This window comes from Tachysurus vachellii, chromosome 18 (assembly GCF_030014155.1).
Source record: "Tachysurus vachellii isolate PV-2020 chromosome 18, HZAU_Pvac_v1, whole genome shotgun sequence".
Taxonomy (NCBI): domain Eukaryota; kingdom Metazoa; phylum Chordata; class Actinopteri; order Siluriformes; family Bagridae; genus Tachysurus; species Tachysurus vachellii.
The window spans coordinates 21,337,502-21,355,001 of record NC_083477.1 but is presented as its reverse complement, the minus strand read 5'-3'; the positions used below and the strand labels follow the sequence as shown (position 1 = coordinate 21,355,001).

Below are 17,500 nucleotides of genomic sequence, written 5' to 3'. Positions count from 1 at the left end.
CCGGTAAGTCATCTTTTATACACTTAATGACGGCTGATGGCGATTTACGAAAAAAAAAAAAAACAAACCCTGATATTGTGTGTGTGTGTGTGTGTGTGTGTGTGTGTGTGTGCGTGCGTGCGTGCGTGTGTGTGTGCTGGGAAAGGGGCGTTGTTCCACAGACAGCTTGTTATGCAAATGCATTCAGTTATGCAAATGAGATGGCGCTAATTAACAAGGTGTTTATTTTGCTCCGTGAACGAGATCCTTTTTCCTTTAAATCACAAAGTATGTGGTCCTTTCCTTCCATATGTTTTGAGTAAATGGCGAAGTAATTATTAACAACTTTGGAGGAAAAATGTAATTGTTGAGTAAATGATTTGATTAAAAAACAAATAAACATGATTATCAAGCAGGATATCTAGTGAAAAAGCTTGCCAAAAGTTTACATAAAGGATGAGTATTATACAAACTGTTCAACATGTAAAATGTCGCCCCCTGGTGACAGCAGCTCTGCTTTACCGATTTTAATAATAATATTCAGATGATTATTATTAATAATAATAATAATTATAATGAAGATGATGATGATGCATCAGCATCCACACCTTAGTTTAACAAACAAACAAACAAACACACTGTTTAGTTTTTGTCCTGCACAAGTTGCTGCCCACGTTTTAGAGTAAGCTTCACTACGGCAGATGTTTCTGTGAAACGTAACAAGTTTTTTTTTAAATCCACATCCGTGTATTAGATTAAAAATGGACTTTAAACCCTGCTTTACTCAGAAAGGTGACGTTTCTGTCAAATGAATTGCGTCTACATCCGTAATCATATCGGTGCCTTCGATAAAAACAGCAACTGTTTTTAATTTACTGCTTAAAAAGTTGTTCATTTTAAAAGTAGAAGAAGAAAACAGGTGGTTCTCTCCGACTCGTGGATTTGCATATAAGAAATTTTGCATATCAGGAATCGGATTTCAGAAACCAGTTTATGTCAATGTGTGTGTGTGTGTGTGTGTGTGTGTGTGTGATTGGGCATGCGAGCCTTTAGAGCCTTCAGCACATTCCATAGTGGTGTGTGTTGGGGCGGTTTTTTACGGGGACTGGATGGAGAGAGGCTGTGTGTAGTGTGTAGTTGGGGGTTGGTTGGATTTCCGGACTGTAACACAAACACAACGAGCCGCAACACTACAGTCCGGGCAGCAGGATCCCACCCAGGCTGCTCTGGGGGGAAACTTCAGACGAGTGAAAACGCTCGCAGACCGAGTCGAGCTGTTGGATATTGTGCAGTGATGCAGTGTGTGTGTGTGTGTGTGTGTGTGTGTGTGTGTGTGTCAGACAGAGTTTATTATTTCATGTTTTAAAGTCTGTCATCTGTCTTTAACCGAATAACAGAATAGCCCCCTGATGTAACTCACAACTCATGATGTGTATGCACATCATACAAATCTGCATATGTAGGTCTTTGTAGACGTGATCAACATGTTGCCATGGTTACCGCAGCGTTTTGTTATCCCGTTCAGACCAGCCGTCTCCTAAATGATCATAAATGTCCGCTAATTGGTTGTAGAGAAATCTGTCCCAACCAATCAGAGGCCGGGCTTCTGTGCTCGTGTCAGACGTTTAGCGCGAATATCTTTCTATATGATTACACAACAATGACAACAACAACAATAATAATGACATTTATCGTAATATTTATAGTGTAAACGATACCATTATTACAGTTTCACAATTTAATGGGATTATTTGTTTGTGTAATTAAAAAAAAAATGGTATAATAGAATTATGTAAAACTGTATTCCACGTGAATGAATAAATGAATAATTATAGTATATTTAATAATTATTGCGTAGATTATATTAGCATAATAATGAGATAATATTATAATTATAAAACCGAAGCACCCTTAAGGTGCATGATAAAACAATATAATGTGTGTTGAATTATTCATGGGCGAGTGAAATTCTCCATCCTGATTGGTTAATTGGTTCTCAGGCCTGCGGTAACTAATTACACAGTGAACACAGGAGAAGCTCTTGAACGTGAGATGAACCGTTTAATGCTTCTCAGCTTTAGAAGGTTTATGGTTTCTTTTTCCTGGCTGAGATCTGCTCTGGGAATCAGAGCTTGCTCTTGGAGCTCTGACTTTAGAGAAGATGAGGCCTGTTCCTGGCGTTCCGGGGACTCAGTCATGCTGGAAGAGGGATTTGCTGAAAACACACTTTTTTTCTGCAGCCCTCTGAATTCCATGTCAACACTTTTCGCTTCGGAGAGACGGAAATGCGATGACCCATCAGTCTCTTGCTCGGATCTGCGGAAGCATTTGCATTGCAAAGCGACCGTCACAGTTGCAGAATGTGTCGTTAGTGTAGCAGCGGCGAAGAAAAAGGAAGAGCGCGGTGGAAAAACTGAGGCTGACGATCCGGTCTGCTTCTGCCACATTCTTCTTCTGATAAAAAGGAAAAACAAATTATGAATCGAAGGCAGGACGTCGGGTTCTTTTCCTGTGTCTGGGAAACTGAGAAGCCGAGCCAAAATGGGTTTTCGATATGAAAATATTTTCATTTGTTAACATTTTTTAAAGCGCTGGGTGTGGCGTGCGAAGAGAGTGACAACTAATTGCTTGGGTGTGGAATCATACATCGTGTATCACAAAAAAACATGATTAGAAGTAAAATTCCTGAAGCCTTTGGCTACAATGATGTTCCCTGTTTCTGGCTCAGGCGCACAAGAGGGAAGAAAACGGAAACGTCCTTCGTGAGGGTGGGGGTCTAACAGACGCAAAAACAGACGTCCACTTAAGCAGGATTGAGGGACATGCTTTCTAACTCTCTTTCTCTCTCACACACACACGCACACACACACAAACACACAAACACACACACGGAAAATTAGATGCATCTGGCACGTCTGAGCTGTTTTGTTTACAAATGAAGGAACTCTGAATACTCGGCGTATTATATTTGTGCTCACATGACAGAAATAAGTGCCGTTTTAAACACCAGCTCTTGGCACGTCGAGCCACAATCTGTTATTTTCATGAAGAGACTAAACAAACATGTGGCACAGGGAGAAATCACTCAGATCAGTTCTCAGTGTGTTTATTCCCTCTGATCCCACATATTATAGGCAAAATTCTCAAATTTGAAACGCCCCGCTTCCTCGCACGTTAGCGTAATACACTGCAGATGGAAAAGACGAATGAAATCCTGCAGTCTGGTCCATGAGAAGCAGCAGCTCCTGATCAGACTCCTCTCTCTCTCTCTCTCTCTCTCTCTCTCTATCTGAACATCAGAGGTTCTGGAGAGGATCCAAAAAGCGTGTGAATTAAAGTTCCCTAGTCCCGTGGGCTGTCCGAGTCTGGAATGCTGCACAGAAAGGCTTAAAGTGGATATTGTGCAAAAGGAAAAAGGGAAAAATTTTGTCCGGAGGCTAAATGCTAACTCTGTAATGGAGGCACAGGGCTGAAATACAGCGACGTAAAGCTTCAGATGTGTTCGATTAGGAAATGGTTTGAATGGTCAGAAACACCAGGTCCAAACTCTTAACCCAGCTGCAAAGGAAGTTGAAACAAAATCAGAACTGTTGAGAAAAAGGAGGCTGAATGTTTCACTGAATAAATCAGTGAGTTCCAGTTAATACAGGTCCACTTTTATGAGCTGTTATGAGCTGAACATGTTTTAAGTTTGTGCTGTAAAACTTCCCAAAAGCAGCCCGATAAATCACCAGTTTTAACAATCCACACTTCCCAACAAGCCTTAAATTTTAAACCAGTCCAGTTTTCCAACCAGTCCAATTTCATACTGGATGAACCCAGCTTTCCAACCAGACCCAGTTACAAACTGCCAATGTGTTCAAGCTAACCCAATTTTCCAACCAGCACAATATGTAAACATCCCCATTTCCCAATGTTCAACCTGGATTTTCCATCTAGCTCTGATTTAGTGGGAAAATGAGAAGCCTGAATCAATCCATGTATCTGATCTTGATATCACAGTAAACTGCATCACGTCTTTAACACTGACAGTCTCTGGCTTTGGAACCGGAGGTTATCTGACCGGACGTTCATGTTTACTGGGCAGTTTTTTTTTCTCAATAAGTGGAAGCGCTGCTCCATACCTTATTAAGTGTTATGAGATGACATTCTCCATACTACCAACCATCTCCTTCAGACTGTACTCTAGGGGTAGAGCTGATTAGGTGATGGTTAAGGGCCTTGTTCTTAAGGGTTAACAGCAGCTTATCCTCTTCCTCCTTCCTCATGTTTCTTGGACAATGAGTATTCTGAGTACGGTCATTATTTATCCTCGTGTTTCTCAAGAAGATTTCTCCTTTGTGTTAATCCCGCACTAGTTCCAGGTCTCCAGTGGGTGCGGTTGAGGTTACAAGGAGGTTACAGTCCCCAAAGCAGAATTCGCTTTGTCTCCATGCATTAAAACCTCAACGCTGGCTGCCTGCCAACTCTGGCTTTTGTGTTTTCTCCAGAAATAGTTCTGATTGCTGCACACAATACGACACCCCGAGGAACAACGAGAAAGACACAATTAAAGAGATCTCTGAGTCTCTGTTTTTACAGATTGACTAATCAACAGTGTTGGAGGATTTGGGCTATAAAAAGTGAGGCTTATAAACGTCTGAAGGCGTCGCTTAGAGACTGTGAAAAGGCTCTTTGTCCTGGACAGAACTTCAGTTTGGTAAACAGAAAAGTAATTGGCGAAGGTAATTGTCCTCTTACGTCGAATTTCTTTAGCCCCAAGGAAGGTAAGGCCATGATCACAAACAACAGCATGTATCTGGAGCACAGAAGGTTCCAGAAAGTCCTGATTTACAACAACAGTAATTTGACCCTTTGCCTTTGAGTTGCACAACGGACTGCGGACGTCTTCATAAGTAAGCGCCGTGACACGGACGCGTGCATTTTGACATCTGAAGCTTTATTGAAGCCAGACTAAATATATATACGACTTAAAACTTGAATATATTTTGCTTTGATCTTTATCGTGTCGGTCCTCACGGCTTTCCTTTCGTTTCATCTCCGTTCTCGTTTCCTGTAGAAGAACTCGGACCGTTCATTCACAGCGACTCGTGAGATGAATCACGTCTCATGTTTTTCCTTCCTTCCCTGAACTCTGAGTTGGAAACTGCAGAATAAACCCGCTGACGCTGAATACCTAAGAGCTGAACGTCAAGACCACGGCTGCAGTAGAGCTAAGCGCTAAAACATTTACTGCACGGATTCCCTCAGTAGGGAAACTCTTTCTCCGACGTCTGGGTTATTAGACATGTCTGAGCTCCCAGCTTTAAAAGGTCATGTGGTCGTTTACATGACTTTGGGAGATCAGACAAACCCCAGACTCGTTTGGTTTGATCCAGATTTAGAACTCTCAGGTGCTCCACTGTAGAAGGAGTCTCCAGAGTCAGTGAAGGGGAACATAAGTGAGAACAGGAACAATTAGGAGTAACTAGAAATGGCAAAAAAATGTGGATTAAATCCTGGACTTCAGGATTAAAACAAATTCTTGTGGTTTACTTCCTGACGTAACCATCGGATGATCTGAGACGATCACATTCCCATGAACAGTTTTATCACCTTCACCACAGAACATCTTCAGCGAGCTGAGCCACGCAGGGATCTCCGACATTTCTTCCATCGGTGCTTCGGCCAACCTGGAAGCAAGGCGCAGACTTCTGTGGCTTTTGTTTAATGAAAAAAAAAACCCCAGATGAAACGCAGAGAGCCGAGTCAGCGTTTTCCATCGAGCAGGATGAGAGGAGAGACTGGGGCAGATTAGCAGCTGGATTCATCTCCCAGCTGATAATTTGCGTAGTTTTGTTTTGTAGACAGACGAAACTAGAGATTCTGTGATCCTGAGAAGATGGAGACTAATCCCAGGATTTTTTCCAAGATAAACTTGTAGGTTTTGGTGTTTCATTCCAGCAATACAGCGTCGTGTCGGAGGAATTTCATCCTTTACGTTGCATGTGAACGTTCATCTGAATTGCCTTCAGCGTCTGTTTATTCAAAGCAGCTAGGCCTTCGTGTTCAGCCTTATTTCCTTTTTCTTCTTCTCCTTTTCCAAAAATTCATTCTGCCGTATCCGGCGGACATACAGCCTGATTTAAACTTCCTCAACTTTTCTCCTCGTTGGTGTTTTTCATGCTCTATTTTCTATTTTCAAGTCATCCTCTTTCGTTATTACTCCTGATGCTTCTTTCCTATTAAACGTTCCTCTTTCTTCAGTTCCAAGTGTGAAATGTAGAGTGGAGTAAATGTTCTCGAGAGCTCAGCTGTTTAGCTGTTTTGCGGCTGTAGCTCAGAACCTTCTCGTGACTAGAACAGAAACAGAACCTTAAACGCTGAACCCACAGCATTGTTGACTCCTTCGTGCTCTTTAAAGCTCCACAATAGCACTTTGTTTTTCGTCAGTCGTCTTTGCTAGATGATCGTCCGTCATTATGCTGTTTTGCTTCTGAGTGAGTTTTAATATCTGGAATTTCCTTCTGTAAGTCGATCTCATTGCCACCTGTGGAGATTTTGGCGACGTACGGGACAAACCAACACTGCTGCGCTTGTTTTACCTCCGTGGGTGTCGTCTGAATGGTAATTATCTCAACCTGAGCTGTTTTAGCTTGTTATTTCTGCGAATGGCCGATTCGAGCCATCGTTAGGATCTCAGCGCGTGGTCCTGGATTCACTCTCACTCACTCACTCATTTTCTACCGCTTATCTGAACTACCTCGGGTCACGGGGAGCCTGTGCCTATCTCAGGTGTCATCGGGCATCAAGGCAGGATACACCCTGGACGGAGTGCCAACCCATCACAGGGCACACACACACACACACTCTCATTCACTCACACAATCACACACTAGGGACAATTTTCCAGAGATGCCAATCAACCTACCATGCATGTCTTTGGACCGGGGGGAGGAAACCGGAGAATAAATCGAAACTGCGAAATCAGTCCATATCTTCAGGCTAGTATCAGTCGGTGCTGCACTAAAGCGTAGTTCAGATCGCTGATAAAATGATTCGTTTTGATTCGATTCCAAACAAAACCTGATGTAGGGATGAGTGGAGATTTTCACAACCGCTTGTGATTACATGGAGGGAAAAGACACGAATATATACAGTATATAACTACAGTCTAATTTTCATATATATCATTTCCCCCGAAAGGTTTACGCTAACTTTTCCTCATGTATCTCATGTCATGTAGTATAATTCTGCTTCTTTGATCTGACATCCGTTCCGGTTCGGAGCCGACACAATGACACGTTTGCATTTTAGTTGCCCTGTTATTTCTTTCCACCCCTTTGTTTGCATTTCTTTCCCTCCACTTTACTTCGGCTCCTCCCCTCAGGCCCTCCTACGTCTCTGTAGTAAATCCCCAGAAGGCAGCAGCTGCGTAAATTTAGACCATGTGCAGAACAAGTCCGTACCCAACCTCCATCCTCCCACTGTATGATCTTCCCAAAAAAAAATGTAGACAGCTAGAAAATCCTGCAGCCGGAGGTTGAGGAGGAGTTCGGTGTCGAGTCTGACTCTCCTGGAGCACGACGGTGTTCTAGATCCTGACAACCTTGATGGCTCAGTCCCATCGTCCTCTCGGTTAAAACTCAGCTAACCCACTAATTACCAGGTTCTTCAGTTCCTCCATCAGAATTTTGGTGTTAGATCAGAAAACCGTCACCAAGCTCCAGAATCATCTTTTGATCCCTGTGATTAATCTTTACTCAATAATTAGCGTCCGGAGCCAGAGGGAATCCGGCTTCCTGTCCTGTAGGGCGTCGCCTTATGACGATAATATCATAGCACGGGTCATGAAGATGTTGTGCGTGACGTGTGAAGTATATCACGTGTGAAGTATATAACGTTGCTACAAAACGTCGTACAGACTGGAGAACTGTTGATAATGGCTTGTTGGTGACTTGTCAGCTTTCGCATCTCGCTTCTCTGGTTCATTTGTTGTTGTTTTTTTGTGAATCTGGTAAAAGAAACCTGGATACATTACTTCCTCGTTCACGCCTAAAATCCACACCTAAAATTGTTAAAACTGGTTTAGTCTGGAAGAAGCTCTGTCACTTTTATCTTTAAAGTGAAACCAGAATGTATTTGTAAGCAGTCTGCTTGTCCAACGTAACTGTTTTAAGGCCACAAAAAAACCTTTCTGGATTTCTGTAAACCGACCACCAGACGCCAAAGACGAGTTGTGCAGCTGCTGGGCTATAAAACGGCTCTTGTGGAGAAGTAAATTACTCTTAAAAGGTGGCAGAAGAAGCAGAGGCGATGTGCGAGTGGTTTGAGAATGAGAGAGTGGGAAGTTCTGGATGTTCTGTGAAAAAAAAAAAAAAACCCCAACAAAACAAACCCAAAGTCAATCCAGCTGAGCTGTGTATTGTAAATGTCTGTTTTTTTAAAGAGTTTAAGGAATAACAGGCTTCTGGATGGCTGTGATGTGATGTGATGTGATACGGCTCAAAGCACAGCAGAGAGCTTTTACCACCCAGAAGTTGATCGTTTTCATAGAGCATCGTGGTATAAAGTGTGTCATTCTGCTTATACATCTTTATCTATATCACATTATATAACATTTATATTTGTTAATGAAGAAAAAATGTTCACTGGTCTGACTTTTCTTCAGCTTGTCGTGTTACAGTGAAACTGTGTGTTTGTTGTTTAGAACAAGCTCATTGAGATGATCCTAACCTCCGGAGCCGCCGTCGGAGCCGAGCTGCTTACTGCTATAAACTCTAACGAACATTTAGTTCATAACGACAAAGGTCCCTCGTTAGAGACCCTCCTAAATTTCAGATGTCATGAATATCTTTAGAAGAGAAATCTGAGAAATCCTTGTGAGCTTTTCATTATGGAAGTGGTTTTGACAGGAATTTTAGACATTAAGGCAGTCTGTAACGCTAAATATAAGAAGGGGAAGGGAAAGGAATTTGATCCGTGCGCTCGAGCTCCCGCTGGGTGGAGGTCTAATCGACACTATTTTTATTTTCTTCGAGTCAGATGCATATTTTTGGTTCATCCTTTCTCACGTACAGCGAGTGCAGCGGTTTTTACTCGACTTTCCCGAAACGGTTATACGGAGGAGGAGAAACCCGGAGCGAAGCTGCAGCTTCAGAATGATGATGATCATAATGTTAAACGTAGGAGTAAAAGAAAGTCGTAATTCTAGAGTAATTATGTAATAAAATCTTATAGCTACCAGTTCAGGTAGCAGGTTTTTTTGGATTAGGTATTGTGTAGAATTGTGATGCTGCTAAAACGCCTAAAAGTTTAGGCCACGCCTACCAGCGGAGAGGTTTGGGTTCAAAATAGGTTCAAAATAGTGAATGAAGACACGTCGTTGATCTTAAGATTTTATAGTTGATCTATAAATATAAATGAGCTTTCTATGTGGGATGTGGTAGCCTAGTGGTTAAGGTGTTGGACTACTGATCAGAGGGTCATGGGTTTGAATCCCAGGTTCACCAAACTGCCACTTCTTGGACCCTGAGCACGGCCCTTAGCCCTCAGTTGTATAAATTGAAATAAAAATGTAAGTCACTTTGGATAAGGTGTAAAATTGGACCTAGAGTTTCTCCTGCTGAAAACACTAGAGAAGAAACCCTCAGACCCCAAACCCATCTTGGCTCATGGACAGCTTTTGAAACGTCCTAATTTGCCGGATGTGAACTTTCAGGGTCACAGAAGTTTGTGTGTTTAGTCAGACGAAGCCCGTGAGGCCTTGCTGAAGTTGGGGTTTTGAAGCTTTACAGCACTCGTAGCCAAATCCTCCTCTGAATGTCGGCTCAGACGTGAGCTCAGAGCGAATGCTGCCACAGCATGACCTCATCAACTTTATGGCAGAACAGTGTGCTCTCGGGCTGCGCGGCATGAAGCTTGGGGAATTCTCCAGATATTCCGAGGCACAGCTCAGAACGTTCATGTTTTAGCCAATATGCTCAATCATTCATCTTGTTTTTGAGTCCATTTTTGTCTGTCACACGCACCTCCATGTAATGAGATCTCAGTGAGCTTTCTGTATTGTGAGATGAAGCTGATAATTAGAACATCCGGGAGCTGAAATCTTCTGTTTACCTGTTTGTTTTTTGTCCCTAGAGAAGCGACAAGTTTTCACAGTTCCATATGTGGACAATTAGAAGGTCAAAAGGTGTGTATGAGGCATGACTCATAGGGGATGGGAGGGACGGCGTGTCAGATTGCTGCAGGCCTCGGTGTTTGCTTCTGCTCCGACGCACCTGATTAGCTCATCAGCTAATTAACGAGCTGCAGCAGGTGTGAATGAATGAGGAGGTTAAACTTAAAACTCTACATTTCTATTTTCAGTCTACTTGTTTGACGGGTGCTTTTTTTTTTTAACACAAAAACAACTTTTATATTAGGAAGAATCCAGTGCAGGCAGAAAGACAAGAGAGAAAAAAATGACTAAATGACCAGAAACAACATGTGCAAGCTTCTCAGGACTTCAACATAGAGAAGAAACAAAGCTGTCAATCAAACTACGAACTAATTTAAGAAACATAAAATTCCCAGACATTTTACTTTTGGTATAGAAAATGGGGGGGGGTTGGGGGGGGGGGGGGTGTCACGGTGGCTTAGTGGTTAGCACGTTCTCCTCACACCTCCAGGGTTGAGGGTTCGATTCCCACCTCCACCTTGTGTGTGTGGAGTTTGCATGTTCTCCCCGTGCCTCGGGGGTTTCCTCCAGGTACTCCGGTTTCCTCCCCCGGTCCAAAGACATGCATGGTAGGTTGATTGGCATCTCTGGAAAATTGTCCGTAGTGTGTGATTGCGTGAGTGAATGAGAGTGTGTGTGTGTGCCCTGTGATGGGTTGGCACTCCGTCCAGGGTGTATCCTGCCTTGATGCCCGATGACGCCTGAGATAGGCACAGGCTCCCCGTGACCCGAGGTAGTTCGGATAAGCGGTAGAAGATGAGTGAATGAATAAAAAATAAGGACTGGATTTTGGCTAAAAGCTAAAAGGAATCAAAGTTTCACATACGCGGCATTCACTAAATTCCAGGGGTTTCGTTACCACGACGTAAAGTGGGCGTGTTTCTGGAGGTCTTGGAAAAATGCCCTTTTTCAAAAAAAACTATTTTCGAAAACAAATAAACAACCAAAAAACTACGGTTAGGGGGTTAGATTATCAAATAGGCCACGCCTACCCGATGACGCAATATCTGTTACGCTGTTCTGAAATCAGTGGAAATGAGTGCATCCCTCACACCCATGGTTTTGGAATCAGATGACGATTAACAACAACAAGCTGTAGAGATCCAGAGAAGTTGAGATGAATGTGATCCTCCACACAGGTTGAGATGTTTACCAAGGGGAACGAAACGTGCTAGAATGCGTAACAGTAATAAACGTGTCTGTGCATGATGCTCATGATGACCAGGTTTAGGATCTCATCATCATGCTGATGTTCTTGTTTCCCTCAGGTTAGACTCATCCTCCTGCTCCAGCGTCAGCCATGTTGGTGATTTTGGCTTTCATCATCTTCTTTCACATTATCTCAGCGATACTGCTTTTCATAGCAACGATCCAGAATGTGAGTATGTGACCGGTTTAAGGAGCTCAGTCCTTTCTTCCCTCCTGCAGTTTGGTTCCTGTCCAGTTTTTAATTTCAGACCGTCTCCAGGACAAAGTGTTTAAATCCAGTGAGACTGAAAACCAAACCACAATGAAGGATTAGATGCTACACATCTAGATCTAGACACATGCTAGATTAGAGAATGTGGAGGCTTTTTGCAGGAATGGAGCATTTCTTCTTGCTTATTTGTACAAAAAAAAACTTTATTAATTTAACTCGGACGATTCTGTCACATACAGGCTTGGTGGTTTACAACAAACGGTGACTTCTACACCGATCTTTGGTACATCTGCAACGGCACCTGTAAAGACATTCCAAGCAGTGCGTCCAGTGATGCCGGTGAGTTCTTAGGCTCTTAGACACAACTGAGTATGATTAAAGACTTGATTACAGTCAAACTCCATGCAGTTGTAGATTGTGTAGAAGATCCTGATCCTGACCCTCTCCTCTTTTCTCCTCTCCTCTTTTCTCCTCTCCTCTTTTCGCCTCTCTTTTCCTCTCCTCTCCTTTTTCTCCTCTCCTCTTTTCTCCTCTCTTTTCCTCTCCTCTTCTCTCTTTTCTCCTCTCCTCTTTTCTCCTCTTTTCGCCCCTCTTTTCCTCTCCTCTTTTCTCCTCTCCTCTTTTCTCCTCTCTTTTCCTCTCCTCTCCTCTTTTTTCCTCTTTTCTCCTCTCCTCTTTTCTCCTCTTTTCTCCTCTCCTCTCCTCTTTTCACCTCTCCTTTTTCTCCTCTCCTCTTTCTCCTCTCTTTTCTTCTCCTCTTCTCTCTTTTCCTCTCCTCTCCTCTTTTCTCCTCTCCTCTCTTTTTCTCTCCTCTCCTCTCCTCTTTTCACCCCTCTTTTCTCCTCTCCTCTTTTCTCCTTTTTCTCCTCTCCTCTTTTCTCCTCTCTTTTCCTCTCCTCTCCTCTTTTTTCCTCTTTTCTCCTCTCTTTTCCTCTCCTCTCCTCTTTTCTCCTCTCTTTTCTTCTCCTCTTCTCTCTTTTCCTCTCCTCTCCTCTTTTCCTCTTCTCTCTTTTCCTCTCCTCTCCTCCTTTCTCCTCTTTTCACCCCTCTTTTCTCCTCTCCTCTTTTCTCCTTTTTCTCCTCTCCTCTTTTTCCTCTCCTCTCTTTTCCTCTCCTCTCCTCTTTTTTCCTCTTTTCTCCTCTCCTCTTTTCTCCTCTCTTTTCCTCTCCTCTCTCTCCTCTTTTCTCCTCTCCTCTCCTCTCCTCTCCAGGATATCTTCAGGCGGTGCAGGCTGCCATGATTCTAGCAACAATCCTGTGCTGCGTGGACTTCTTCGTCTTCATCCTTCAGCTTTTCCGTTTGAAGCAGGGCGAGAGATTCATCCTCACGGCCATTATACAGCTCTTGTCTTGTGAGTAACACGAAGGTTGTCTTTAATGTTGAGTGACGGTGTAAAGTTGATAACACCACCTGTAACACCACCTACGTCTCGGGAGTGTTTTATAGACCACGCTTTACATTTCTATGTCCTGTTGTGGAACCTCCATGAAACATATATTATATTAAATATCATATATATATTAAAACAGCTATAAACAATGGTTCCATCACCAGACTCTCATTTATTTGCTCTCCTGAAGGAAAAAAAAAGACATAAAATTCACAGCTTGACGTCGTTTCTCACCACAGAACCACAAACCGCTAACATTAGTCCTAAATGTTACAGCTTACAGAACGTCTAACGGAACTAGACTCTGTTAGAACGAGTGCATTGATATAAACATGTGATTGGCTTTCAGGGGAAACATGTCCAAGCCTTTTGACCAATCAGAATCCAGAATCCAACATCACTGTGGGGTAAATGTACATGTTTGTTCTGCTGTGTGCAGCGCTGTGTGTGATGATCGCCGGGTCCCTTTACACGGCCGGGAGGACGACTTTCCAGGCCAAGAGCGTACAACAGGGCGACTACGGCTACTCCTTCGTGCTCGCCTGGGTGGCCTTCCCCATGACGTTCATCAGCGGCCTCATGTATTTAGTCCTGCGCAAGCGCAAGTAGGACGCTTTACAACAGTCCACCTCACACGGCTGTGACCTTCGACGACAGAATTTATCGTGTAAATATGTTCTATTTTAAAATATAAAGATCCAAATCATTGTCAAAACATAATAATGGGGGGGAAAAAAACAATGTAAAGCATAAAATACTGGAAACTGATGTGTTTTCCTTCTGCGCCACGTAGGAAATTGGAAATTTGAACAGATTAATGTTTAAAGGATTAGAGTTAGAATTAGAAATAGCAAAACCACTATTTAGTTTTAAAATTTGGCTCAATAAACACTCGACCGTTTCTAACAAGTCGGATAAACATCATGCTGCCAGTTTGCAGAGCAGCACATGATACTTGAAGCCGAACAAAGCGAGGCCAGAGGTGTGTACAGGACACCTATTGTGTGAAACTTTTCTTATCCTGGTGTTTTTCTTGTTTAAACTGAAGTTGTAGTTATACTGCATGTTTAATTTCACCTGTATTTAGCTTACCGTTAGCACGAATTATATTTCATAGGCAGTGTAATAAGCTCATAGGGAAAGATTTGGGGTTGGGAGATAAGATTTGGTTGGTTTTTTTAATCTCGTGTGTTTCACAGAAATGTTTCAAATAATTTAGACGTTTATTTATGTTTTTTTTGTACTGAAGTATTATTTCGAGTTTGAACCCGTTTTACTGAAGGCTTTTTTTTTTTTTAATGGAGTGAAATCGTAATGGCAGCTTTCTTTCTTCTTTTATTTTTTTTTTTAATCCATTTTGCTTGTTGTTTGTGTCAAGATCTATCCGGTTGCCTGTATTTCCAGTGACTTGTTTTCTAACTTGGGCTCGTTTTCTGCATTTTTTGAAATTCAATTAAATGTATTTTACTTTAAATTATTTCTTGGAGTCTTCCCTCTTTATTACTTTGCGTCAGCTTATTTCTTACATTTCATTTTTTAGGTCTGTAAATAAATATAAAAGTTATATAAAATGCTGTAAAATCAATTTTTAAACCTATTTTGTAGAGTGAACTCTAAGCTACTCTTATAACAGTTAAAGTCGTGGTAATTACCCTTCATATATCAGCAGCGTTCCTCACACTCTCCTGCATACCTCGAGTACATCTGAAGTATTCTCAGCTCTCTCCACTAGAGGGCAGGTGTGAACGCTGATCAGAGGTCAGCCAAGCCAGTTTCCATGGCAACCTGCAAATTGTTTAGCGATTTCTCAGAATTTATACTGGGTCATGTTTGTCTCTACGCAAGAACGAGCTGCGTTTGTTTCACACTTTACGACAAGTTTAACGAAGAAAACAAAAACAAAACGAAACCGGAACGTCGTAGTACGTGTACAAGTGACTTTTAATTTGAAAGGTTGACAGATTGACAAAAAAAAAAAAAAAAAAAAGATAAATAAAATAAAATAAACTATCGTGGTATAAATCGTCACAAAGCCAATGCTGGAAAAAATAAAAGTTTATTAAGAAATCGTCATACAGAACTTTATCATAGGCTTCCAACAAATTTCTGTAAAATCTACAATGCCATTCTTTATCACATTAAATGGAGCGAGAGAGAGAGAGAGAGAGAGAGAGAGAGAGAGAGAGAGAGAGAGAGAGAGAGGGGGGAAATGTGCACTGGCTTAAAAATAACAACAGAACAACAACAACAACAACAAAATAGCCAGAATGAGAACTGTAACTACAACTCTGCCCCTACTGTTTATATAGTGGTATTGCAACAGATTTTGATTTGGTGAATCAATAATAATAATAATAATAATAATAATAATAATAATAACACTATCCTGATTACTTACATAATCACAGTATTCTTTTCAGGGCGAATACCATTAAATGTTTTTATTACGATTAGAAAAATAACAATTACAACATTTTAATTGATAGCAGCGAATGTGATTGAAAAAAATCTTAAAATTGTAAAATGTTAAACCTTTTAGAAAATTCTGTCAAACAGTTTTTTAATACAACGTAACATTTGATTAAACCTATATAAATGTACATCACTGAACCTGTGTTTAAACCTCAGCTACACTGCTCTCGCTGCAGTAAACAGACTCCTATCTATGCCTCACCTGCCTGCCTGCCTGCCTGTTTTCCAGCTGTACAGTTAAAGCGTCTTCGTGGAGCTACAGATGCTCTTCTGTGGTCTTGTATTAAGCAGGTTTCACTGAGGAAGTACAGAATTTCATCAGCAGAACACATTTTATTGTATCGACATCAAACAATTTACCAAAAAAAAAAAAAAAAAAAAAAGAGAACACACATTTCAGTGAGAATCTTTAAAAGCCTTGCCTAAGATGAGCAGCTCACATCTGATGCTTTACTGAACCGGATACTTAAAATTTAAAAAAAAAAAAAAAAAAAAAAAAAGGCAAGAGTAAAAAAAAATGAGAGGTGGAGTTCACGTTTCCCCGGCCCATACGATGTGGACGTCGCTGTAGGGTCCGTAGCGGCCGTACACGTCCTTGCCGATGATGAGGAAACACAGCGTTTTGTTTCTGGAGCGTTCGGCTGCCACCCTGCAGGCCATGGGCAGAGGCATGGCTTTGATCACGCCCATGGTTTTCCACTTGGAGAAAGTTCCGTCACTGCGCTGCTGCGTCACGTAGATGTAGTAGCAGTCCATGGCGGCGGCGTCCGGGTCTTCCTCCTCCACGTTCCAGAGCAGCGCAATTCCGTGTGGGTTTTTGATGGCTGCCACTTTCACCACGGGCTTCTGAGGCATGGACTTGCTGGCGGCCGCGACAGGAAGCTGGTCCGGGAACGGAGTGTCAGGGAAAGGCGGAAGTCTGGACAGCAGGACGGCCTGGTAAAGTATACAACGATTATGACTTAAATTTAATGATTTTAACAGAATGTAGGATCAAAACACATACAATAATATTTATACTTCACCGGTAATAAATAAATAAATAAATAAAGGATAACTTTTGTAATTGTGTGTGTTTAATCCAACTTGTGACTCATTTTCATATATTGGGTTTGGGTTTTAAAATGTCTTTGATTCCACACATGTATAATTGATGTTTTCTTAAATACAATAATTATATTCCATTATAAATTTATCTAATTATTACATTTGCTTTTAAGTTTTTTATTGATCTAGCGAACACGTCAGCGCTCTGAGCTCGTCGGAGTCGTAAAATCTGAAGTAAACCCTGACATGATAACAGGGTGGTGCAGTGAGACAACGCCGTACCTCTGCTTCCTGCACCTCAGGTGTTTTCTTCATCGTGCCAGTCCCAGGATCCTCAGCATCTTCTGTTCGAGACAGACGAGCGCTCAGTTCACAGAGTAACAAACAGCTCCTTTAAAATAGGTTCAGTTTAATAAACGGAATAAGTTCAGAACAATTCAGTTCTCATCATACCCAGTGGAGATGGTTTGCTGTCCATGTTGTCCTGTATGTGTGTGTGAGAGAGAGAGAGAGAGAGAGAGAGAGAAAGAGAGAGATGAAAGATTAACAAGATGAAGGATAAACATCACGGTTTTAGGCAGCAGATACGATCAGCATCACCTGTGACGACGTTTGAGGAGAATCAACGAACTTGGTCCCATTTTGTCTGCACACTGCTTCCCGAAAACACACACACACACACACACACAAACACACACACAATTAGTTCAGCACAGCAAAAGAACGATAATGAACAGAAACTACACGGTAAATAAAAAAAAGTCAACACAGTCAAAATAACAATGAATATAACAGAAATGCAACAATTAAAGTGGGGTAAATAAATAAATAAATAATAACAATGAATGAATGAATGAATTACACATAATTAAAAACAAAACCTAGAAAATAAATAGAACCAAAAATAAAACATAAAAATAAATAATATATATAACGCAGAAAACTAAAGTTTGTTTAATAAAGGCATTTCTGGAAAAAGAAAATAAAAAAGTG

The 17,500-nt window shown here is 41.6% G+C and overlaps 2 protein-coding genes across 3 annotated transcripts in view; one reads left to right on the top strand and one right to left on the bottom strand.

Annotated features, from left to right (window-relative positions):
* Positions 1–14,465, top strand: part of emp2 (epithelial membrane protein 2) — a 14,610-nt gene extending 145 nt beyond the window's left edge. Inside the window, exons 1-5 of the mRNA XM_060892326.1 lie at positions 1–3; positions 11,446–11,555; positions 11,837–11,936; positions 12,809–12,949; positions 13,428–14,465. The exon at positions 1–3 is cut by the window's left edge and continues 145 nt beyond it. Of these exons, the coding sequence (XP_060748309.1) occupies positions 11,478–11,555; positions 11,837–11,936; positions 12,809–12,949; positions 13,428–13,597 (489 nt within the window). The 5' untranslated portion in view covers positions 1–3; positions 11,446–11,477 and the 3' untranslated portion in view covers positions 13,598–14,465. The remainder of the gene's footprint in view (positions 4–11,445; positions 11,556–11,836; positions 11,937–12,808; positions 12,950–13,427) is intronic.
* A 560-nt stretch (positions 14,466–15,025) lies between these two features.
* The window catches only part of atf7ip2 (activating transcription factor 7 interacting protein 2), a 10,225-nt gene continuing 7,750 nt past the window's right edge, over positions 15,026–17,500 (bottom strand). For both annotated transcript variants that reach the window (XM_060892905.1, XM_060892904.1), the window contains 4 exons: positions 17,108–17,160; positions 16,961–16,991; positions 16,790–16,851; positions 15,026–16,396 (listed from right to left, as the gene is read on the bottom strand). In XM_060892905.1, the coding sequence (XP_060748888.1) occupies positions 15,992–16,396; positions 16,790–16,851; positions 16,961–16,991; positions 17,108–17,160 (551 nt within the window). In that variant the 3' untranslated portion in view covers positions 15,026–15,991. The remainder of the gene's footprint in view (positions 16,397–16,789; positions 16,852–16,960; positions 16,992–17,107; positions 17,161–17,500) is intronic.